Source organism: Corvus kubaryi, unplaced genomic scaffold, assembly GCF_017639235.1.
Source record: "Corvus kubaryi isolate FWS band 111438036 unplaced genomic scaffold, C.kubaryi_AGA036_p1.0 37397, whole genome shotgun sequence".
In the NCBI taxonomy this organism is placed as follows: Eukaryota; Metazoa; Chordata; class Aves; order Passeriformes; family Corvidae; genus Corvus; species Corvus kubaryi.
Window position 1 is genome coordinate 12,201,120 of NW_024581136.1, and position 23,702 is coordinate 12,224,821.

General features: G+C 45.9%; 1 protein-coding gene across 3 annotated transcripts in view; it reads left to right on the forward strand.

Moving 5' to 3' along the window:
* The first annotated feature begins 2,518 nt into the window (after positions 1-2,518).
* DIS3L2 (DIS3 like 3'-5' exoribonuclease 2) overlaps positions 2,519-23,702 on the forward strand; it is a 184,646-nt gene continuing 163,462 nt past the window's right edge. The window contains exons 1-4 of one of the 3 annotated variants that reach the window (XM_042041857.1): positions 2,519-2,622; positions 5,036-5,752; positions 20,906-21,064; positions 21,355-21,497. In XM_042041857.1, the coding sequence (XP_041897791.1) occupies positions 5,056-5,752; positions 20,906-21,064; positions 21,355-21,497 (999 nt within the window). In that variant the 5' untranslated portion in view covers positions 2,519-2,622; positions 5,036-5,055. Of the gene's footprint in view, positions 2,623-4,989; positions 5,753-20,115; positions 20,337-20,905; positions 21,065-21,354; positions 21,498-23,702 lie in introns of those variants that run through there. The other 2 variants (XM_042041858.1, XM_042041860.1) reach the window with 2 other exon arrangements.

Sequence of the window (23,702 nt, forward strand, 5' to 3'; positions counted from 1 at the left end):
TTGCTGTACCTCTCATTTGTCTGGGCCAGTGATGGGGTAGAGCAAAAGAGGGCACAAACACAGGCCCTGTCTCATGGAGCAGACCAGACTCCCAAATCCCTGGCTGCTACCAGGAGAGCAGGGCTGAGAAATGCTCTGCTGATCTGCTGGGGATCGTGGCCCCTTGTGCAGCAGGGCCCCAGCTGGAGGCAGGAGGTGAGGGTGACAGAGGCATCCAGTCGTGAAGCCGTATCCTTCTTGCCATGCCTGATATCACTGCAAACCACAGGCCCCAGCGCTGGCAGTGGCACTAACAAACACCAAATCCTCCCCATTTGCTCCCCTGTCTGTGGAAGGACAGGGCACACTGAAGCCACTGCAGCTGGTGGTACCACCAGGTGCAGGGGGCAGCCTGGCCAAGCTCCCAGCTCAGCTTCATCCCCACTGGAGCAAAGAAGAGCAGAGACACAGCGTGACTCAGCAACATGGAGAGGAGCTGCTGCTCCCACCTGGCTGGCACAGGGAGGGGGACAGTGGGGCTGGAACTCCCCAGGTCCTCCCACCTCATCCCTGCTTTCCACCATGCAGCAAGGGCAGCCTGAACAGATGGCACAGGTCAGCCCTGAACATCTGGGGATGAGCCACCATTCTGCCGTCACAGAGGAGGTGCCAACCACCTTGCTTTATCAGCAGCTGGGAGAGCAGGAGGAAGCAGGGGAGCACACATCCTCCCTCTGACAGGTTGATCCCGTGGGGCCATGCTACCCCTGGGGCCAGCTCCAGCAGAAACGGTGTTCCCCCTCTGTCTTTGGGTCCCGGGGGAGCAGCTGCTGTGTCACTGGTGGCCCTGCTCACCCAGAGGATGGCTGCTTGCTTCCTCTTGGCCAGCGTGGGGCAATTCCTCCCAGCCATGCCAGGGCAGAGCCGAGTCCTCGCTCTCCTCCTTGAGGTGGCCAGAGCTGCCAGGGTGGGGCATCAGTGCCAGCAGATCGTGGGCGGAGGCTGCTGGCTCTGCATGGTTCATGCAAACCAGACACTGCTTTTGCTGGTGGCATCCTGGCATTGGGGCAGATGTGACTGTCCTTGTGCAGGCAGGTCTTGCTTGCTGTCCTTGCTCCACAGCAAAAGCCCGATACTTTCTCAGGGGAGCTCCCTCGACCCACCCAAGGGCTGGAGCTGGAATGGTCTGGGCTTGCCACGGCTTCCTGGAAGCTCAGCAGCGCTGGCTGTGGGAATGGCTGAGGGGCCAGGTTGTGTTTAGGAGCCACAGGTGATGCTGTACCCTGGGCAGACGTGGCCTCATGGCCTTTAGAGGTGACTGACACCAGGCAATGTGGACATTGATCTGCAGCATGCAGGATGAAGAAGGACTATGGGGCCGGTGTCTTCCCCATTGTAAGTGAAGGGGCAGCATGGATGGCTTGCTCAGATGTTCCTGCCAAAATGAAGACTGAACAGAGCCTTTCCCCATAGAGCCCTGCCTGGAGCTCAGGTCCCTTTGGACCCTTCCTCCACCTACCAAGGGGATGCTCCAGGCAGACAGCTCAAATGGGGGTGCCATGAGGCCAGTTTATTGCTTTCCGGGTTTTCTTCTGGTTGAAATTCTTCAGCAAATCCAGCCTGAGTTTGCAGGTAACATCAGCGTGACCAAACCACATATTCTCAGTCAGCCAGAGCCTGGGTCTGACTCTGCTATAAAGCCTTGTGAGAGGTCTGTGGTCACAGAAAGAGGGAATATAAGTACCAGCTCTTGACTCTGGTCTCATGCTTTAATGTCACCCTCTGGTCCACATGCTCTGACTTATCCTGGAGGAGGTCAGGCCACTGCTGCTCCGCACCAAGGGTTGGTCACTCCTTGCGTGCTGTCACATGGGTGGGCAGGGGATCAGCAGGTTTGCCTGCTGCCCAACTTCCAGCGCCGGGGTGGGCAGGGCTCAGGGAACAGGATCCCAAGGAGCTCAGGGAACAGGCTCCTGGAGCCTGCTCTTCTCTGCCGTGCAGGTGAGGCCACCTAGGTGTTGAAGGAGGTTTCCCCATGGGGCTTTTGGAGGTACAGGTGCCTGCAAAGCTGTGAGTTTCCTCGAGGACAACACCAGTCTCTGATCTTTACAGTATTAGATCAGCTAATCTGTGCTTTTTTCATTGATCTGGCTACAAACTTTGGCTGAAGCTGGAGCGCTGGCCTTGAGCTGGAGCAATCCATCCCAGGAGGCTCCGCTGGCCCTGGCTGGAAGCGGGTGGCAAACCCCGGGGATCACGGTGGCTGCAAAGCTGGCAGGCCGGGGACAGTCCGGGTTGGGTGGCAGTGATGCACCTCCTGCCTCCCACGTCCCCGCGATGCCTCAGCTCAGCCCGCGGTGGGCTCCCACCCTCACACGCTGTGCCTGGTCGGGGGGAGCCCAAGGCTGCCTGGAGGCTCCCCTTCCCCCGGGAGACCCGGGGGACCTCCCTGCAGTGCAGGGAGCGGCGCTGGGACACCCGAGTCCCCTCCTGGGATCCCTCCGCCCACCCTGCTGTGGCGGGCGCGGAGTGAGCGCTTCGCGCTTCGCCCTTCTGGGCCCCGCCGCGGCCCGTAGGCGCCGCTGCCCCGGAAGCGGACGGGGCGCTGGGACATTCAAACGGAGCGGAGCGGCCGCGGCGCCGGTGAGCGGGGCGGGGGGCGGGAGCGGGACAGGGACCGGGACCAGGACCGGGTAGGGGAGGGGGGACAGCGGAGCCCGGCCCGGCGGCGCTCAGCCCCGGCCAGCCCGGTGGCAGCGCCGCCGCGACCGGGCCCCGCAGTTCTCTGTGCCGTCCGGCCGCTCCGGGCCCGGCAGGAGCGCGCTGGCGGCGCGGGCCGTGCTCCCGAGGGGCCGGGGGCGCCTGGCAGGAGAGGCGGCGGGCGGGGGGCTGCTCCTGGTGCCGAGGGTGCGGGGGTTCTGTGCTGCTGGAGCGGTGGCTGGGGAATTGGACACCGCGGGGGGCGTGTGATGAAGGCCAGCGGTGATCCTCAGAACCAGCCGGCTGGCAATAGCAGGGGTGGTGTTCATCCTGGGCCCAGCTCAGCGAGTGTCCTCCCTCTGCGCCTCCATCCTGGCATTTCACTCGTCTTCATAACCGTGCCCAGGCAGGGTGGATATACCTGTACCCACCTCTGCCTTCCCTCTGCTGGGAATATTTCAATTCCTAGTTGCCCGCAGAAGACTAATGAAGAAACTGTAATGCGTGGAGGATTGTAAGCCCCTGTCTTTTCCAGTGCTGCGGTTGCTGATTGCTAACGTGGTTAAAGTTGTAGAAATTATACTGAAGGCAAGCTGTGAATGTTTGTTCTTTACTGGTAAATAAAGATGGTAAATTCCTGTCTCCTGGAACCAAACCGTTGTTTGGAGGGTAGTCTCACTGGCTTTTATAAATGTTATCTGCTTCTGTTGAATTGGCAACAGGAGAAGGTGACGTTAAAAGAAAGCTCTTGTAGACCTACCCGTGTGTGTTTTGAAATAGCTCGGTAGCAGGTCAGTCTATTAGAAGAGTTTAGCTATTGGCCAGCACCAATGGAAAATCTTAGGAACAAGAATCACAAACCACATAAAAATTTTTTCCTATTTGCTCAGGGTTTTTTAATTTTTGCTTTGCATTGTGAAGCCTGCTCACATCCGTGCTCAATTACTTAAGTAAATCGCGGTGCAACACACGTTGTTTCTCCGAAAGGGCCAGAGCAGGCACACTGGGGAGAAGCTTGCTCTGCAGCCCCTGCTCCCTGCTGGATAATGCCCCGTTCCCAGGCAGTGTGTGGATGGAGGACACTGCCTGGGTGTTTATCCTCTGTGCAGTGGCAGTGAAAGGGAGAAGAGGGCTGAGTAAGGGCAAAGAAAAATTCCAGGCATGGTGGGAGAAGGGAAGCGAATATGAATTTTACTTTTGCTGATCTCTGTATTCTGTCCTGCCAACATGCCTGTGCTTAGAGAAGGGAAGGGAGAGGTTTAATGGGCAGTATCCTCTATTTAAACTTAGAGTCCAGTGCCTCACAGTTCTGGGATAGCAGAGATGATAGTGAGCCCTGAAATTCTTGATGTACCAGCTGGGGTGAAATTCAGCTGTTCAGCTTCAAATTTGTCCTGAAGTGAAATAGAAGCATTTTTATGAAAACACACAGAAGCCAGCAGTTGCCCTGGGCTCCATTATCAAGAAATTCTTGTATTCTTCTTTGATGTTATGTACAGCAAAAATCACTGCTATATCCTGTCTATACCTGTAATTTACCTCAAAGTAGCTGAGCACAATTTAGTAGATTGTTTTGCTCCAAAAGCTTAAAAGCTAAAGCAGCTGAAAAAGGATGGAAAGATGCTTGATCTGCTTAAGTTTCACACTTGTGCAGCAAAGGTGGAGGTATGATACCATCTACAGAAACTGGTGCTTGATGGAGCTGTAGCCAGTGTGTCTCAGTAAGAATTAGGAGCTCTTGCAAGACAATTATTAGTTTACATCTGTTGCCCTGGGAGGGAGTTCATGGCTTAAAAGACAAGCTGAAATGGGTAGTTTTGGTGTTTGAAAGAACTGTCCTGTACAATGGAGAAGTGTCAGTCACTGTGGGAGGGAGGTGACAGGCAGTGTTTGCTTTTGACAGCAACAGTGAAGCACTTCAGTAAGGATGCAGTTATTTTTAAGGACTCCAGGTTGGACACGACACATTTTGCTTCTGATAACCACTAAACTGATGTTTCTGGTACAGTCTTGTCAGTTGCTGCTTTAATTTTCCTGCTTTTTCAAAGGCAAGGAAGAGCAGATTAAAGGAATCCTGTTTGTTTAGGGTGGGATAAAATCCCTGTTGTATGTGGCATGTGGGCAGGTACAGCTTATGGGCTGTGGTCACTTGAGGTCATGGACAGGGATTTGGTGCAGGGCAGATGTTGAGTACATTGTGAAACCCCTTCCCCACACTGGAGTGATTTACCAACCCAGAATTCCTGTTCTACAAAAATGTTACATTTTTGTGTCTTCTGGTGTAATCAATTATTTGACACTTTGTTTCAGGAAAATAAACCTTTTTTCCTCTGTGTCTGTTTATAACTCTCTGAAGTTTGGGCCTTTTACTGCGCTATGGATCAGCTGGGGCATGTAAGAAGTCCAGCTTCTGCCCAAGGTGCCAAGGAGGGACTGAGCAAGGTGGCTGCCCCCCAGAAGAACGCGTACGCCAGGCTTGTGCAAAAGCACCACAGCGGCCGCTTCCAGTCCTACCTGAATCACATTGCACAGAAGATGCAGCTGGAAGAAGGCTTCTCCAATGACCCCAGCTTGGATCTGGACCCACCTCTGAGGAGAGGCCTGGTGAAGGATAATCCAGCCAGGAATGGGATAAACATGCACAGCTATTCACCAGTCAGAACATCTCACCTGGAACAGCCCCTGCCTGGATTTGAGAATGATAAACCCCAAACCTCTCTGAACAGATGTCCTCTTAAAAAAAATGCCATTGTTAGTCCAGAGGGAGACTTGGAGGTGGAGGAAGACTATTATGTGTATCAGCGTGGAGCTGCGTCTGACTTGTTGAATGTGGGTGACGCCCTTGGTGGGAGAACATCAAACAGCCTGAGACACCGAGGGGCTCTGCAGAAATCTTCTGGCTCTGATGAGAGAGAGGAGGAGGACATGTGGAGGAAGAAACAGAAGAAACGAGGCAGATGTCCTGCCAATACTGATACAGCAGCTGGACACTTGTTGACTGAACAGTTTGGTGAGGATGTGCTGGCAATGAATGCCAGAAAAAACAGTCACTTGTCTCCAGGTCAAGTGCAAGGTGAGTTCACTCTAATGAACTGTTTGGTCCATTTGCTCCAATTACTGTGGAATTGAATGCAATGTGTTAGTCATGAGTGAGTTAAGAGGAGCCAGTTCTGCTCTGTCCAAGTTAGTCAGCCCTTGGTTATATGTGGGTGGCTTTGTCCTGGTTTACAAGTAAGCCATGTGGCATGTGCAAATGCCTTCATGTGGAGCCAGCTTGGTGCTGGCAGGACCTAATTCCCTGGCCTAAACTCTGTGACTGTGGCTGTGCTGCTTCCAGGATCAGCTCAGAGCTAGAAGAGCCCAATTTCTGTGGTGTAGAGTCCAAATTAGTAAGACCACTGGATCTGAGCTGACTCAGGGCAGAGTCATGCTTTTCTTTGCATTGCTTCTTTGAGTCTGGAGTGCTGGTTTGCCTTTGGTCCAGGTAAATCCAATACTCAGGGGCTGAGATGTCTGTATAATAGCCAGTTCCTGATAGAGAGCATTGACTCCAGGAAACTTTGCTGTTAGTAACAAAGAGACCACATTTTGCAGTATTAAAGAGAATGTGCCTCTTAAATGTGATGTTCAAGGCAAAAAGCCTACTTAGGGACATAAGTAAAATTTTTATTAAAAGAGCCCCAGAACACAGCCTGAACAAAGAACCAAAACCAGACAGTTTAAATTTCATTTCTCAGTGTAATGGGTTAAAACTTTCTCTGAATCTTATTTATGCTGAAATACTTCAATAGCCTGATCTTATGAGCTACTACTGAAGGAACTCATAAATGTCATCATGTTAAATTCTCCATAACAAGTAGAAAAGAGATCGATTTCTCAGCTGGGTAAGATCAGCCTGAGGCCTATCACAACTCTTGAATTGAAAATCAAATAAATGTTTAGCTAAATCAGTCTTAAAAACTAAGTCCTAAGACTCAAGAAGGGCAAGTAATGTGTTTTTTTTCTGGGTTATTTTTGAGATGGTGGCAATACATAATGTGCTAAAGTTGGTAAACTTCCATGAATTCTTGCAAGACTGATCACAGATAGAGATGTAATGGAGATTATGGTAAAATTTGTTGATGAGCTTGATTTTTGGGAGGCCTTTTTTTACATGGTTCATTGTAACACTATTTGTTGTGCTAGCCTGTCACAATAGACTTTGCTACCTTCAGCTTTTGAAGCGTAGGAAGAGCAGATGACAGATGAAGAGTCTCAAAGGCACATGGTTTACATCCAGGGAAATTATAGGTGCCTACATGGATAAAATAAAAATAGCCTGGCTTTCAAAAGCAAGCACCCCCAGTCACCTCCCGCTCTGGTTGGAAGTGGGGTTGCACAACTGCTTTAAAAACTGGTTGTTTGTTTAGTGCAAACATCTAAAGCAGAAAATGTTGACCCTTGTGTTTGACTTCCCAGGTGGAAAACTCACACTGTGGAAAAGATTATTGGGAAGTTATTTGCTCAGCAGTGACACCTTGTCTCTTCTGCCCCCCTGCATGCCTCCCCAGCCACCTTCCTGTGTAGCTGCAATTGGTTACCCTCAAGAACGCTTGCAGGGTTGTGAAAACAGTTTCTTGGGGAGGAAAGAAATAGAAAAAAATAAATATGTCACTTGTTTCAGAGAAATGTCTTTTCTGCTGTTCAGTTTGAGTATATTTTAGGACTCTTGTTTAAGTGAAATGAAGATTTTGCAGTATGCAAGTGCTTAGGCATAAGAACTCACACATCACAGTATCAGATTAATATTTTCTCACTTCAAAGCTTGTATTTCTCTCTTGATGCTGATATAAGTCATTATTTTGCATAGGCAGGTGTCTGGTTTGATCAGTTTAAATCAAGGCTTGTGAAGCTGTGATGGCAAGAATTGCTTCTGTCAGAGCAGCGAGGCGTATCATCTTTTCAGGAGTGACATTTCCTCACAAATTAGCTCTCCTCAGACTGTTGTAGGCTTTCCAAAAGGCTCTTTGAGCTAATCTCAAAGCCAAGCATCTCTCTTTATACCATTTCATTTCATTGTCCTCTTCTTAACAGCTCTTCAGCTCAGGCTTAGCCATGGTTGGGTTTGCAATGACCCTAAAACTGACAGAACTAAAACCGAAGGCAAATACAGTGATCTGTGAAAACCCATTGAGTGTCCTGGGACAGGCTGTAGGCAGCAAGGGACTGGTCCCTGTTAATGTCCTTTCAGTGGCAGAGTGATTCCTGTGGCCTTAGAGGAAAGCAGAGTGGTTTATGGAGCCCCAAGCAGGTATCTCTGAGCCCTGGAGCTCAGTTCTGCTGATGTGTTCCTGTCTGGAGTTCCATATAGTAACTGCTTTTCCTAACTATTGGAGGCTATGCAGTTGGGAGAGCTGAGTGTGAGCAGAACTCCATTGTCCCTTGTGTGGAACATGACACAGTCATGAGACTGCAGGTTGGATTCACTCTATGGCATCAGCACTCTTGGATTTGGGAAGACAAAGCTGCAGATAGAGGAATTCTGCAGATCGTCGCTCCCTTCTGTGGAGTTTTAACCTCTGCAAGGAGAATCGCCATAAAACCTCCTGCCCTAAGTTTCTTCCCAAACAAAACCCAATAAACCAGAAAATAATCCTAAAATGTCACTTTAAATTGTGCTGCTTAGAGTTTTTAATCTAACACGATTTTCCTCCTGGTGTTTTCCCTTAAACCTCCAATGCTCTAGATTCTTTGGGTGCTAAAATTTGGTTAAACTTCTTTAACAATTTAACAAAATTATCAAGTCCCTTGGGTTGTTTTCTGATTTAGATCAGAGGCTCTTAGGGTTTTCTCATTTCAGTCCTGAGTTAGTAATCAAAATCTTTTTTCAGACTGACTGAAGTTGCTGTCATAAAAGGGCTTAAAACCTCCTATTTCTTGAGGACAGAAGTGCTGACACTTTCTGCAGCATCTGTCTGTCACATGCTAGGAGTTGAGATTTTCATGGCTGTGATGTGGAACTTCAATACTTGTGATGCTTTGCATTGTCAATAAGTAGTTTAGACCAAGTGCTGTGTTTTATTTGGAACAGCAAGATTTCAGTTGTATTTTGAGTACATGCACTTGCCAGCCTGTTTTTTCAGGGAGAATTGCTGTGTGATAGCACATTCCCAAGCCTGCTGGAAGGCCTAGAAATCAGAGATCTGCAGAAAAGGACTGTCCTCTAAACGTGGAATACCAACTCCCAGCCACACTTGATTTCAGAGGATCTTGGGAGCTGGAGTACCTGGGAATGAGGTGGCTTTGTTGATGTTGAAACTTGGGTGGAGCAGGATGCTGGTCAAGGCTGATTGCTCTGAAATAGGTTCAGATTTTGCAGGGCTGGATATATTGTCTCAGTCTGTATCTGCAGACAGCTTCCTTGGGAAGAACACTGCCAGATTCCTTCAGTATCCTTCTGAGGCTCCTCTCACTAAAAACCTCATAGGTTTATGATGTGATGGAGGTATCTTGCCCATCTGTCAGGGTCAGCGTGCCCCCTGAGGAGAAGCAGACAATTCCTGGGTAACAACATGCCTCATCTGAAACAGTGGAAGATTTCCACAGCCCTTTCTGATTTATCATCTGTCTGATGCTTGGCATTTATTTGCCCAGCCTGTGGTACTTAACCAACTTGGGCAGCTTCCACGGAGGAGTGGTGCTGGCAAGCAGGCTGGTGTTTAGCATCAGAGCTTTAAAAACAATTGTTGCTGTTGGATGGTGGTGTGCTTGTGGCTGCAGTCCTGACATTTAAAAGGTTCAGGATAGGTAAAGGAAATATCCTGAAATGGCTTTCCTGTGTGTTTGGTGGGCACAGCTGCTCAAGAAATATCAGCCTTAATAAGATGGCAAAATCTCAGGTATTTTGTCTTCCCATGGTACACTGCAGTATAATTGTGTGTTTGCCTTTGTTTCTCTGGGGGAACTTTGGAGGAAGAGCCACAGCTTCTGCTTTTCCTTTCTTGTAATGCTAATTTGGGATAATGATACTTTTTAGTGGCAAGTCTTCCAATTCTTGTGTGGTGAAATTCAGTTCTGAAGAATGCTGTTATCTCCCTATATGGCACTAGTAAATATGAGCCAGCAATCTACTAAAGGCCACACAATCAGCTCAATAAATGGAGAATGTTGGTTGTTGTGGAAATCTTTAAAATGTAGCTAATCTTGCCAGGTTCAATGTAACGTTCCTTAGATGACGTTAATCATAGCAATAAGATATGGGAGAGGAGGGAAAACTGGATTTACTGTATGGCTCCATCTGAGAAACAGATGAAAAATAGAATGCTCCTTTCTTTAATCGTTTAGCAACGTCATCACACACATAAATTTCTCTTGCTTTTGATAGAAAAAAATGTTGCATTCCTGAATCTTGTGCAACTAATGTTTTTGGCAAACATGAGCTATAGTATGTGATTTAATATCTGATGTATCCTCTCTTGGGAAGATGAGATCTTGCCCTTGCAGGGGCTGTGTTTTTTATATGTGATCTAATAACTGTCTTCCGTGCCCTTCACCAGAGCCCTGAGCACACCGTGCTGCAGCAGGAGCCCTTGCACGTGGTAGCAGAGCTCTCACCTCTGAATGAAGGAGTTTCCTTCATCTACTAGTGCTCAGGTGAAAATGTTTCTTGGTGGAAATACCTGTTGCTGTTAACCTGCTATTTTTTTAAACTTTTTTTTTTCTACTCACTAAGCCCCATAATGTAGTGCAGGTAACTATGCCTGTCAGTGTGGTGTTGATCCTAGGAAAATAATAGGCTGATAGAAGAACTGAATTGATTTTTAATTAATTTTAAATCTTTTCTTTCATGTGACTTGTCATCAGTTTATTTAACAAAGGTCCTGTTGAGCTCCTTCACTGTCAGTTTATGTGAGATCAGGGGTTTGATGCCAAACGTGTGAGTATGGATGTTAGTGTGTGAACTTAATTATCACAGCGCATGTGCAATGGTTTAAAACCTGTTTAGTCAAACTAATTAAATGCAGCAATAAATTTAGAATTTTTACCAACAGGTGTGTCTGGTTCTTGCAGTGTCATGTCCTGACCCTGTGCTGTTTTAATACTTCTGTCAGTCATCAGGGAGAAAATATATAAGTAGGATTGGAAAGGGTTTTTTTGATGACTTGGAGAGTATTGAATAATGGGGGTAGTTACTGGCAGCCATCTGGATCACTTGGTGGACTGTGAGCAGGCAAAACAAAATCCATTTATTGGATTGCCAGCATAGAGCCATGATGAGGAACCCAGTGTGGGAAGCAACAGCTTGGAAAAAAGTTCGGAGCTCTTGATGGATTAATCAGCTGAACATCCCCCTCCTGTGAAATGCGGCCAAAAGGGTAATGTATGAGCATGGGAACTGGAAGACAGACTCTGTGTGTCTTTGGCACAGTGGCAGCAGCAGCTTCTGGAGTGTTGCATCCTGTGGTGATGCCCTCAGTTTGAGGCGGATGGTGATGAATTGATGAATACTCAGAGGACGGCCACAGCGAAGATTAAAACGCTGGGATCGTGAGTGAGTGATTTGAGGAACCCTGCTTTGCTTCTCGCAGAGATGCTTGGGGGAGGGGAGTTTTCAGTAAATTGCCTACATGGGGAACAGATGTTCAATAATAGGCTACTCAGTTGAGCAGATTATGATACAATGCATTTGAGGCTAAACAAATCCAGGCTTGAAATACAGCACATTAGCAGTGAGGGTGAATGACCATTGGAACAGTTTTACCAAGGCTTGTGCTGTCTGGGCTGTCACCAGCATGTTTATAAGCCCTGGTAACAATTTCCATCCCTGAAAAATGCTGTCATTCAAACAGGAATTAATTTGTAAAAGCCCTCTGTCTTCTGCTGTCCGTGAGGTCAGTCAGCCCCCACACCGTGGTCAGGTCTGGCCTGTTGTTCAGGTAATGACCAAGTGTCTCCACCATGGACATCCAGGTAGGTAGGACAGGTACTTTGCAGCTGAATTCTGTGGCTCTGGTGGTTTCTCTCTAGCTTGTGGCTGCTGGGCACTTTCTCTGCTGCCTTCCTCTACAACTCTGCTCCCGCCCCTCCTATCCCAAGCGCTGCTGCCCATCTTTTGCCCTCCCACCCCAAGCCCCTGCTAACCAGCTCCATGAAATGCTGTGGGGTGCATGTCCCGAACTCCCTCTTGTGGGGAAAGCCAAGCTATGGAGAGTTGAGAGTTGAGACTTGGCTGGGGCAGGGTGGAAAACAAAATGTTGTGATCTATTGCATAAAATAATGTCTTCTGTGACAAAAATAAAGATTTCCAGGGTGCTGAAGGAAAACATTAACACTAGCAGCTGCAGCCCACAGATGTATGGAGCATGTCCTGCCTTGGAGAATATTCTAGGCTCTCTGCAGATAAAAGCCAGCAGCCAAAATGTGTTTTTATTCAGTATGTATGTTTTTAGGCATTTTCCCCCACACTACTAGGGATTGTGATTTATGTACCTACTGCACTGAATGGACAGTATGGAGAATGGTTCATCAGCAGAAGAATGGACTCAGCAGCACCTTGGGATACCTCAGGATATGTAGGAGAAGGCAGTTCTTTGATTCTTCAGCTGTTAATGTCTTTTAGTGTGTTAGCACCTCCTGTCAGGTATTTTGCTTTTCAAAGCCTCTTGGCTTCTTCTGATCTTTCAGCAACTTGCTTCTCTCAAACTACTGAAGCCCAGAAAAATCAAAGACAGAACGTCCACAATATTGTGTTTTTAAAGTGTTTTTCTTGAAGTCTTGAAGAAGCCTTTTCACAGTGTAGTTGCTAGATAAAACAAAGAGCAAAAGGTATTGTGGAAGATGTTTAGGGAAGATGGAAGGATGAGGGGGAGTGGAAGCAGCCCTGACCCACATCCCGAGGCAGGAGTGGAAGCCTGGAGGAGTGCAGTCATCAGGCGGAGTAGGTAGTGAGGAGGTCACAAGCAGGGTGGAGCAGGTTCACAGAGAGTCCTGAAAACCAAAAGAGATGTACCCCCTCCCTGACAACACCACTGCTGCTGCACGCAGCTGGAGCACAGTAACTATTTTGATAAACTTTTAGTCTATTGCTACTAAATGAGTTTCGTCACCAGCCCTTCGTTCAGAGCCTGGAATGGTATCTTTGGCTCTCGCACTCCTGTAGTATTCCTACAACACAAACCCTGCTGAGGAATTGAATAAAACTGCAATTACTGTCTGAGTTACTGAAGTCAAAACCCTGCAAGCATGAGGATGCTTGGAAGTGTTTTGGAAGTGGAAGCATGGTGTCGTGAGCACATGATCTTGGCGGTCAGGAGCAGTTTCCACAGCATTGTTTTCCGCAGCAGAAAGAATCCATTGTGCATTTTTCTTCATTTCAGTTTTTCAAAGCCTAGGCCCTTTCCAAAAGCCAAAGTCAGCAAGAACATTTTCCCTAGTTCCATATTGAAATCTGGGGACATGCAGCACGAGAGTTTTTAGTAAGTATGTACAGCTTAAAGCAAAAGAGCAGTGGCAACATCTGCCTTCCACCATATGCGTGCTTCCCACCTCATTTTTGTGAGTCTGGAAATGAGCATCTGTCTCTACTCCCAACTTTCCTTAATATCCATGGACATGCCACTCTTTGGCTACCTCCATTCCTAAGTAGGAGTGTTTCTTCCTCCGTGTTTCAATCTAAGAATGTTGAATGTCTGAATCTTTTATGATCAGCTGCAGTGGCACAGTCACCTCCAAAGGCAGCTCATGGCCCTAAGAACTCCCTCACAAACCATGACAGCCTGTGTTTTCCCACCTGGAGTCACTGGCTGGGGGTAGGCTGCCTGTCTGCAGCCGCCTTGTTCCCCGTGTGGTAAGGATTCCCTTTGTAGTTTTTCTGTTGGATGTTCAACTCTTCTGTGCAGATTTTGGCAGACTTTCTGCCAAAACTGTTTGGAGAATCACCTTCTCCAAAGAGGCAGGGTGAGAGAGCTCTCTGGATTTGTTCCTGGATGGCTGCACTGATGGCTCACAGTGTGCTGGTGCACAAATACAGCCATGCCCATAGACAACCTGCTGGCTGGCACAGGCAGAGCTGTGTTATGTTGTAGGGAGTTGCTGGTAACAAGCTGGGCTTTTCCAGTCCTTTGAATTACTGCTGAACATTTTAGAGCTGTGTGGACAGGCCTTCACTTAACCTGATGTCTTCTAATTTTATTTTGACTTGTCTTGATGGTGGAAAGTTACATTTAGATTTATGCTGTGGCTGGACCCTGGTGGCCCATCATAATGGGTCAATTAGTGAGGCTTGGGGGCCTGGGAGCTACTTTTGACAGCTGGATTTCAAGACAGCATCTACTCAGTTCAGGACATTTGCATAGAATTTGCATTTTGGCTGAGCCCATGCATGTAAATGTAGGTTTGCATTGTTTCTCTTCTTTGAATGACTGTTTAATTAACTTTAAACTTAATTATGCAATCTGCCATCTGCCCAAGTCCCTACAGTGTTGTTATATCACCGTTCTTTTCTACTTCCACTAAGATATTCCCTTTCCTTGAAGTTTGCCCTACTTTTCAGTGATTAAGATAATTTCAAATTGTTCAATTCCTTGGCTACTTTTGAGGAGAATTCACAGCAATGTTGTAGGAACTCTTAGCTTTGTGGTCTGGCTTGGACCGAGCAGAGGAATGTACTGCAGAACCTCCAGTTTAAGATTCTTTGAATTTACATTTCATGAGAGAAGGATCTTCTTTTATTTGCGTGTGATAAGGAGAATGCACTCTCAGACTTTCTTTTACACTCCAGATTGAGCATCTGAAATGTTGCCTACCAGGTTTATCTCCTGCAGGTCTCTGCTGCAGTGAAGCATCACTGAACTGATAACATATCTCCAAGTCTTCCCTTTCCACTCCTACATCTCTAATGAATTCTTTCCCATGACATCCTCATTTGTCTCTGTCGCTTTGACTTTAATCTTGAGCCATCTACTTTATTTAACCTCTTGGCTTCAAGATACTGTAAAATGCATGGAGGTGGTTCTGTTCCAAGGCTGTCCAAGAACTCTGAACTCTTTTACTTTATGTTGAGAGAAATGTGGAAGCACAACTGTTCCTAACATAGGTTGGAGCAGAGCTGTGCTTGCAGGGAGCGTGGTGGATGGGGTTTGGTCCTGTGTGCGTATTATTGGGGCTCTAGGACAAGAGATAGATTCCAAGGAGTGTCTTTAATTCCCAGTACAGAACTCCTTCCCTGAGCAACTATACCAACAGCTGTCTTTGTGTTTTTCCTTTTAAAATGAAATAGAACAAAAAAGGATTTGGCTGTTACCATTAGTGGGACATTTAATCTCTTAAATCCGCAAAATATTTTGCAAAACATAAATAGGTTGTTACTTCTGGCCTGTCCGTGACCAGTGTTTTTGTTGACATAACTCACATTTGAGATCACTTCAATGGTGTTTGTTGGTTTTGCCTGTTGTTTTTGCCTGTGTGTGGTAATTTGATCCCGGATATTGTAGTAGTCATTTAAGTGCTTGGAGATTTTTGACTTAGTCACTTCTATAATATGGCATCTATTGAATGTCACTGGTGCATTAGAAATTCAAAACAATCTAAGAAACACATTTTGGCTTTTAAAATTTGAGAGGGAATTATTCTAGAGGCTTCTTTGAGCTGCAGAAAATATCAAATAGCTTTGAAATTGCCTGTTTAAGCTTATGAAAGGGGCAGACACAGGGATCCTAGCAAAACCACCCTGATGTTAATGCAGTTTGTACTGGCAAAGCATCTTCTGCTGGGAGAGTTTATTTGACTCTGGAGAATGAAAGGGGCAGTTGCCTGGTACAACAGTGCCAACAGTTGGTCTGTGCCTGTCCAGAGCTCCCAGCCAGGAGCTGTGTCCCCCCAGCCCATCAAAGCTGTGCAGAGACAGATTCACAAAAGTACCTGAGACGAGTTGTTCAGGGGCTATGTAGGATTGTGGATTTTTTATGTCCCAGATGTCTTTCCAAAACAAAGCAGAGTTTGTGTTGGCTGAACTTTAGTATTGAGACTATTAATACACCCTGTTACACATCAGCATCCATAGTGCCTCATAAAGTTGCAGATAGAACTTCCTGGCAGCTCTTGGAGAGTATTCATTTGCTAAAAGACCAAATTTGAAGGTTTCTAAAATTTGCTTTGTCAACTCTGCCAGGAGTCAAGGGCCAACATGCATTTACAGATCTGTGAGGTGATGCCTTGGGCTGCCTCGTGGTTGGACACTAATTCATTAAATCTCTAGTAAGGATGAGTGGGAATATGCTTTATTTAGCTTTCTTGCTGTGTTTAACCTAGTCTGACACTTAAATGGGAGTGTGGGACTAACCGCAGGCTGGCATCAGGGTAGTTCTTGTTGTCTTTGGTTGGTTAATTTCTGCTTTTGGGGCTAGGGTAGTGTTGAGTGACCCTTCTTTTGGTAGCTGCCATGTCTTCAAGCTCATGGGTGTATCCTTATCATGTCTTATTAAGTGCACAGCTGGGTTGTCTTGAAGAATTACTTGGAAGTCTTGAAGGGAATTGGTTTAAGTCATTGAAATGAGTCAGCAATGAAATGGAATATTGTAGAAATATGGACAAATATTTAGGAACTGTGTGTTGTGTCTCATTAACTGATAAGAAATTGTTCTATTGCGTGTTATCAGTTCTGGGGATATGCTTCTGTTTCTTCTCACACTTATGCTAACTGGAAAACAGAGGTTTTCCAAAGATTCCTTTCCATATCTAGACCATGATCTAATGCTGGGAAGCAATGGAAAATCCTCTTAGCAATGGCAGAGTTAGTGGAGGTGTTGGTGTCCAGTCATGGACTGATAAAAGTAGCTAGCAGATGGACGTATTTTGTATTGGAAAAGTTTGTAACAATATTGTTCTGTCCAATGCTTTCAACATAAATTCCTTTTTTTTTTAAATGTAAAAGGAACCATTACATGCCGAGATAGTGTCTGGGGGGTCAGAGTCCTAAACCTGCAGAGGTGTTATCAGCACAGCTGTGATGGTTTCACAGTCCTGCCCACCCCAGGGATCTGCCTAAGTATTGCAGGTATCTACAGAAATAATATAGATGGTAACAAAGCTGGAAGTTTGGAGGTAAAAATGTCTGGTGAAAATGTAGATGCCCTTTGGTAGGAAAGGGAAAAACTATACCAAGATCTCCTTCTCTTGAAATTCACTTGGATCTCTCAAGTAAAACTAGTTCTTGCTGGATGGGAGCTGTCATGGATGTGCCAATGAAGATTCAGCGATACTTTCCTTCTCTGCTGGTAGTAATCAAAGAGATTGTCAGGTGTGAGAGGGCAGTTAGAATGTTTTATTTTTGGTAAATAAAATTGAGGGTCTTGATTCTTTCTTATGTAAAGCAATATGCAAATTTTAATATAAAATTAAAGACTTTCTGGCCTTGCTGACTTCATGTTTAGTTGAGCATTTTACTTGATTTAGTTCACCATCTAATTGATCAACTGACTAATAGATGTAAATTTAATTAAATGCAGTACTTTCCAAAAGCTAAACTCTAGAGTGATTTTGTATAAATTATGTCAAAATAAGATGATTTAAAACATCTAGCCTCCTCTCTTACTGTAAGCCAGATCAATTATTCTGGGCAGCTGCCTGCGTGCTTTTTTTTCCCCCCAAATAAGAAAAGATTAATAGGTACTTAGGCTTAAAGACCAAAATGTGCCATTGTGTGATGTCATTGTTGTGATAGAGATGAAGTGAGGTGGTTTGGATTTTAGATGGAGCTCCAGTGCTGTCCTTCCAGCAGAGCTCAGACAGCCCCTGTGTCCTTTCCCCTCCTTTTCCTGGTGTCCATGGTGAGAATAAAAGTGAGTTACTGATTGTGAACTGTTCTGAAAGCCCACAAATGCACCCACTTCTCTTTCACGCCTCTCTTGCTGTGGAGGTGGGAGTTGTGTGTTTCTACTTCCCACAAGTGCTTCCCTTTGGCTAGTTTGAAGGGTTTCCCTGCTCCATGGGTGGAATTGCTGGTCCTATTTAGGTGTCCCTCTGTCGCCCTTGTAGGAAGCCTCCATGCCTGATAGAGGTGTTGGGATTTTTTCAACCCAAGTCTCCCTCCAGAGGACTTCAAGTACTGAACAGTGAACTGCCTTTCCTCAAATTGTTAGTCCTCTGTCATTTCCCATTGAAAACGACAACATCTAGAAATCCCAGGCAAGCGTTGGCTGCATCCACAGGAAGCAGCTCTACATCATCTTTGCAGCCAGATAAACACCCAAATGTGTTGCATTTGCTGCATGTTGTGAATATTTACGTGTAGTGCACTAGAATTGCTCTGTGTTCAGGCCTGAGTGGTTCTGCACAGCAGATGTGTTTGGTGCTCTGTGGTTGCTTCAAGCCTCCTGTTGGGATGGATCAGCCAACCTCAGCTCTCAGTCCCTGCACTTCAGTCTTCCTTCCACTGAAATTTTAAATTTTTTATTGTGTTCATTTGCTTATTAATTTATTTAGTGTTTGGTTATTTTAATACCTAGAATGTGTTATTACTTTGTTTGACATCCTGCCCTGAGAGATTTTGTTCTATCTTACAAATCACTTAACTGTAACACCAAGGAAAAAGTAAGATTGACACACCTGGTGCTGGAATAGGGTTTAACCATGTTTGTGATAGATTTTCCAGAAAGAATAGTCTCAATATATCCTGTGCTATAAAGTGGTCAAATTACAGTTTGCTTTGTGGAATGATGTCTGTTTATGCATCAGAATATTAATGCTGGGCAGCGGGGACAGCAGGAAAGCCCATCATGAGAGGTATTTCTAACTTCCAGTTTTAGGGGACAGGTGCATTGCAGAAACAAATACTGACTCTAGTTGAAACAGATGGTGACCTGTAGTTAGGTCTTTTTCTTTTAAAAGAAGAAATACAAGAAGTTACAGTCATGCAGAATTTGATGTGTTCCAGTTGACTGCTAATTGTGACAGTTGTCTGTGGCTTTGTAACAGGAGTGGCTTTGTTTAGCCATAAATGTCATGGCCAAGGGGGTCAAATGCTACCCGAAGTGGCTGTGTGTAAACTGCCTTGCAGGCCAGCTACATCGAAGTTAGAGTTTGTTGTTTTGAGTGAATTTTGTCTTTGAGTTTTGTTTTTGAGTTTGAGTCTGAGCAAATGAAAAATCCCACCACAGAGCAAGCCCAAGGCTTAAGTGCTGAAAATGTGCAGATGCCTCTCTGCGTGTCTACCTCTTATCACACAAAGATGCTTCTCTACCCTTTGCTGTTGCTGTACGTTATTTTTGGCTGTAGGGCCCCCAAATTTTTTGAACCAATGGCCGAGCCAAGTGCTGGGACAACTCTTTTCTGCAGTGCCTAATTCTGGCTCTCAGCTCGCAGCCCAATTCATGAGACTTTTTTTTCGCTTTCCCCCTCTGCATTTGACTTTCTCCTCTTATTTTTTTTTCAGCTCCTTCTTAATTATATGTTAAGATTTAGCCTCCTTTTTATCCCAGATTCTTTAATTCATAGTAGTATTTTCTGTGACTTGCTGTCATAGAAACGAGGGCTTTAGAGGACCTTATGAGCTCGTGTAATCCATTTCACTACCTCAAGGAAAAAACTACTCTTCTTAGACCAACTCTGGCAGACGTCTGTCTCACCTATTTTTAAGAACCTCCAACGAAGCAGATTGCATGACCTCTCTGGGTGAGCAGCCTAAAATCCTGCCTGTTGCAGTTTAAGTCAGATTCCTTCACCAAAATGCCTCTGAAAACACATCCAGACCAAATTGCGTTGCCAATTCTCTGGTCTGTACTCTTACTTTTGGTGCCTGTTTTTAAACTTAACTTGACCCTTGGGACGTTTGTAAATAAGGTCATTAGGCAGTTACAAATGAGTTAATTTTAGTTCCGTGTCATTATGTGGTCCATACCGGTTGTGTTGCCTCAGTTGCCTCGGCTGAAACCTAAATTTGCTGCTGTTACAGCTACAACCTCCTCAGACAGTCTCCGCCCTGGAAGCGCCCTCAGAGTGTGAAAAGCTTGATTGTGTAAAAAGAGGCCCAACTATGTTGTGTTATTGTGACTGAAAACAGAAGCCTCCTCTTTGTTTCAGCTTCCCATTTGGAGATGCTGCTGTGGTGTGAAATCTCTTCCTGGACTGGTCTGAGCTGGCACCTTGAGTTCTCTCTCTGCCTGTCTTGGTGTCTTCCCTCCTGAGTTAGGAGGATCCTTCCCTCCTGCTGATTTTCCTGTTGTTATATATATTTGAAAATTGCTTTTTCTCTGTGATTGGGCAAAGTAGCAGTTTTCTCTTGTTGCACCATATTTTTTAAAGATCTCTGCTTAAGTACAGCTTTTTAAACATTTTTTTTCTCGATGCTGTGAAGCAATCTACGATTTCGTTTGAGAAGGATACCATAGGTAAAAAATTTGCCTTGTAACTTGGATAGCACCGTAGCAAATAAGTTGGCGTTGCACGTTTTCTGACTTGCAGGTACAAGCTTGGACCCAGGGAGCGTAGCCAGGAGGGGCTGGAAGGCAAAGCTGTGATGACATGTTCAGTATCCAGGTGGAGGGCCAAGAGGGCAGCTGCGCGGCGCTGGGTTGCATTCCAATGTGCTGATCCGTGGAACAGCGTTGGCATACGCTTTGGAAGCTGCTGCTTGCTCTCCTGGCTGTAGGGAAGGGGCTGAGGTGATGGCAGGGAAGTAAGGGGTGAGTCTCTGCAGAATATTTTCATATGATTGTGGCCTACTCTGAACAGGCTGGACATTTGGAGCCTTGGCACTTCTTTCTGGTGTCCTTGTGTACCGTGCTGCCTCTGGTAGCTCCAAAGTTAGTAATTCCAGTGTGGGTTGTTAAGAATTCTTTTTTTTTTTTGCTTTCTTGATTCCCGAACTGGTTAATTAAGTTGTAGGGAAGTTATATTTTCTCACTACTTGGGGGCTTAATGGGGTGGAGACTTTGGAAGCAGTTTAACAATTTCACATTTTATATGCTCTAATGAATTTCCCAGGATTTTGGAAGGGTTGTATCCAATTTTAGCATCGTAATTTCCAGCTTTTTATTTATGCTAAAATAAGTTAGTGGTGTATTATGAAGCCCAGAGAGCCAACAGATTACAAATGAACTAATGAAGACATTGTTTCTCTTGGATAAAGGCTATGACTCATGGTTGTAACTTGTACTGAAGAACTAGAGACCATGAGCTTCACCAGGACCACCAGCTGGCACTGGGGTTCCTCTTCCCTTCCCGGTTATTTCAAACCTGTATTTGGTTTCAGGTGCAGAAAAAAGAGGGTTTGCAAGAACCAGAAACAACTCTGAATCTGCAAGAACTCCCCAGAACTTCGATAGGAAGAGACAACTCTCTGAATCGCAGACAGAAACAATGAACAATTCAGACAGCAGAATAAATCCTAGACAACTGGGAACTCCCAGAGGTATTAAAGCAGTGTGTGTACAAGCTTGAGGAATTAGCTGCCTTGAAGCCTGTGCTTTAAAAGATGGGCTGGGATGAATGCTATTGACTTTAAAATGAGCTGTAAAAGACTGTTCATTTGTAAAATACTATTATTCCAGGCTTTTTGGTGTTCTGAAGTCGGGTGCCAGTATTTCTAGGCAAACTGTTATCAGAAAGTCAACTTCGAATATAAAACCTCTGTACAGATTCTGTTAAGAAACATAGACATGTTTGGTGGGCAAGGTAACACTTACAAATTTTTGTTTGCAGGAGGATCCTATGCTGGTGTCCCAACATCAGGGGAGAGAAGGAATCTAAATAAACCCACTCGAGGGAGGAAGAAGAGTATATTTGAAGCCTACATGTCAAAGGAAGATGTTTCAGCAGGACTGAAAAGGGGAGAGCTAATTCAGGTGCCTGAAATATATACAGTGTCCATGCTCTTGTGATAAGTCTGGGAAAATCACAGGCAGTTGTTGGAAATCAGCAGCAGCTGATGACAGGGAATTGATGTATCACTTGTAGATGCCAGAGGAAGATATTTTCCCTTTCTCAGGATGTTCTACAAGTGGAATGGAATCTTCTGCATTCCTCTGAAGTAGTTTTTTGTTTGATTGCATGTTCTGTAAAATTCCTGATCCACACTAGTGATGAATTGCAGATTGCTGGTTGAATAGTCTGCTGGCCATGATGGTCATTACTGGGGAGACACTTCCTTTTACAAATAATTCTCAAAACAACAGCAGTTGCTGGCAGACTCTGTCTGTGTCAGTGTAAGTAAAAACAAATGCCTTTAGCAAGATACCTCTTGCTGAAATTTCTCTCAAAAATGTTTGTGCTTCTTTTTGGAGCAGCAAAACTGCAGCCATCATTAGGCAGCAATTCTTTTCTAAAGAATGTGGGGGTGGTCTTGCTGTCCTATTTGCTGGATAGAGAAGATTTACATGAAGGCTGGCAGGTCTGAGATGGAGAAGAAGAGAGCATCCTTGCACCACATTCATGGTAGTCCTCAACATGGTATAATGTTCTCCAGGACACACCTGGCATCCCAGTGAGATCAGACTGGCTGGAGAAAAAAGGCAGATGGAACTCCGTGAGGGCATGATATCCATGCTGAGGGATTGTTTACCCAAAGACAGACAGGTCCCTTACCATTTAATTAATGTTGTAGTGCTGGTGAGGTTGTGATATTTACTTTTACCAATACATTGGAGTCTCAAATGACATCACCTCAATTTTGTCTGATTTTTTGTTATAATTGCATAATAATTCTTGCATATTAATATAATGGTATAGTCTCTGGAGGCGTGATGAGGATTTTACATAAAAGACTGCCTGATTCCATCCTGAAGACCAATCTCATGCACTCTTAGCTTTGAGAGGAATCATGTCCCTGCTGATGATCAGCATGGTCCACTGGGCTACTTAGACCTCAGGCCAGTGCATTTTTAAAGAGCATCACAGACATCTGCAGTGGGAAGTAAATGGTGCGGGAGGAAATGGAAGCCTTAAGCTGTGACTTCCCTCATGGCTGCACTGGCATATGGCATCAACTAAAGCTCCTGCCTTACCTTTGGGAGTATTTTTGGCACCATTTTTGGTAACAGCCTGATAGCGTTAAGTGCAGTGTGCGTAGGCTGCCTATGAGGTCAAGTGCAGCTGCAGATGAGGCACATCAGGCTGTGTGACTACTACCTGAGAATCCCACTGAAATGCTGAGTCCCCACGGACCTGTGATTGCATGATCCCTGGCAAAAGAATCCCTATGACAGCTGGTGAGGGGTCAGTAGCTCTGACCGAGGAAGCTGTGACCGGTCCGGAGAGATGGTCCCAAAAGGAATCGCCTTCCCGAGGCCCGGTGTCTTCCCTCAGCTGCTGGCTAGGAGGGCCCCTGCAGAGGCTGTCAGCTCTTCAGTGGTTGTCAGCTCGTGATTCCAGCTCAGCTCTGCAGGGCAGCCCCCAGGCCAGACCAGGGAGAGAGACGAGAGGCTCATGTAGCTGTTCCACACGAGTAGCTTTATTAGTTCGGCGAAGGGGAGCCAGGGACGGGCTCTCTCTGCCCTCACAGGGGCAGGGGGCTGGCTTTATAGGGATACAGGGGTGGGTATCAGGGGGTAAGGGCCAATGGGTTACAAAGGATCTGCATAGGGTCTCCCAGAGGATTCTGGGTTTGTCTTCTCGCCATAACTAAGAGTAGCTCCCTTTCCAGGGGAGTTCTGCTGGGAGGTTTAGGCACTCTCCTTATCTCAGCAGACGTCCCTCCAGGGCGGGGGCTGGGCATACCCCACAAATCCCTAACTCTTGTAAATGTGTAGTGTCTACTCCAGGTGATGTGCTGCGTAACTGGAAGAGTCATACGTGCTTTCTTAGGCTGTATCTGTTTTCCTTTCATCCAGTTCCACATCTTAGGGAAACAACTGAGACTGTAGAAGCTGGATTTAATCATTCAGAGCTGAGTGTTACATCATGGACATCCCAGCTCAGTATTTCTCATCTTCAGTTCATTCATCCTTATGATTTCATCAAGACCATTCATCACTGCAGCCTCAACCAGGATAGGTGAGATCCTGAAAGCAGCTTTAGTGAATGGACAAATATTCAGTGGTTTTCTCTAAGAC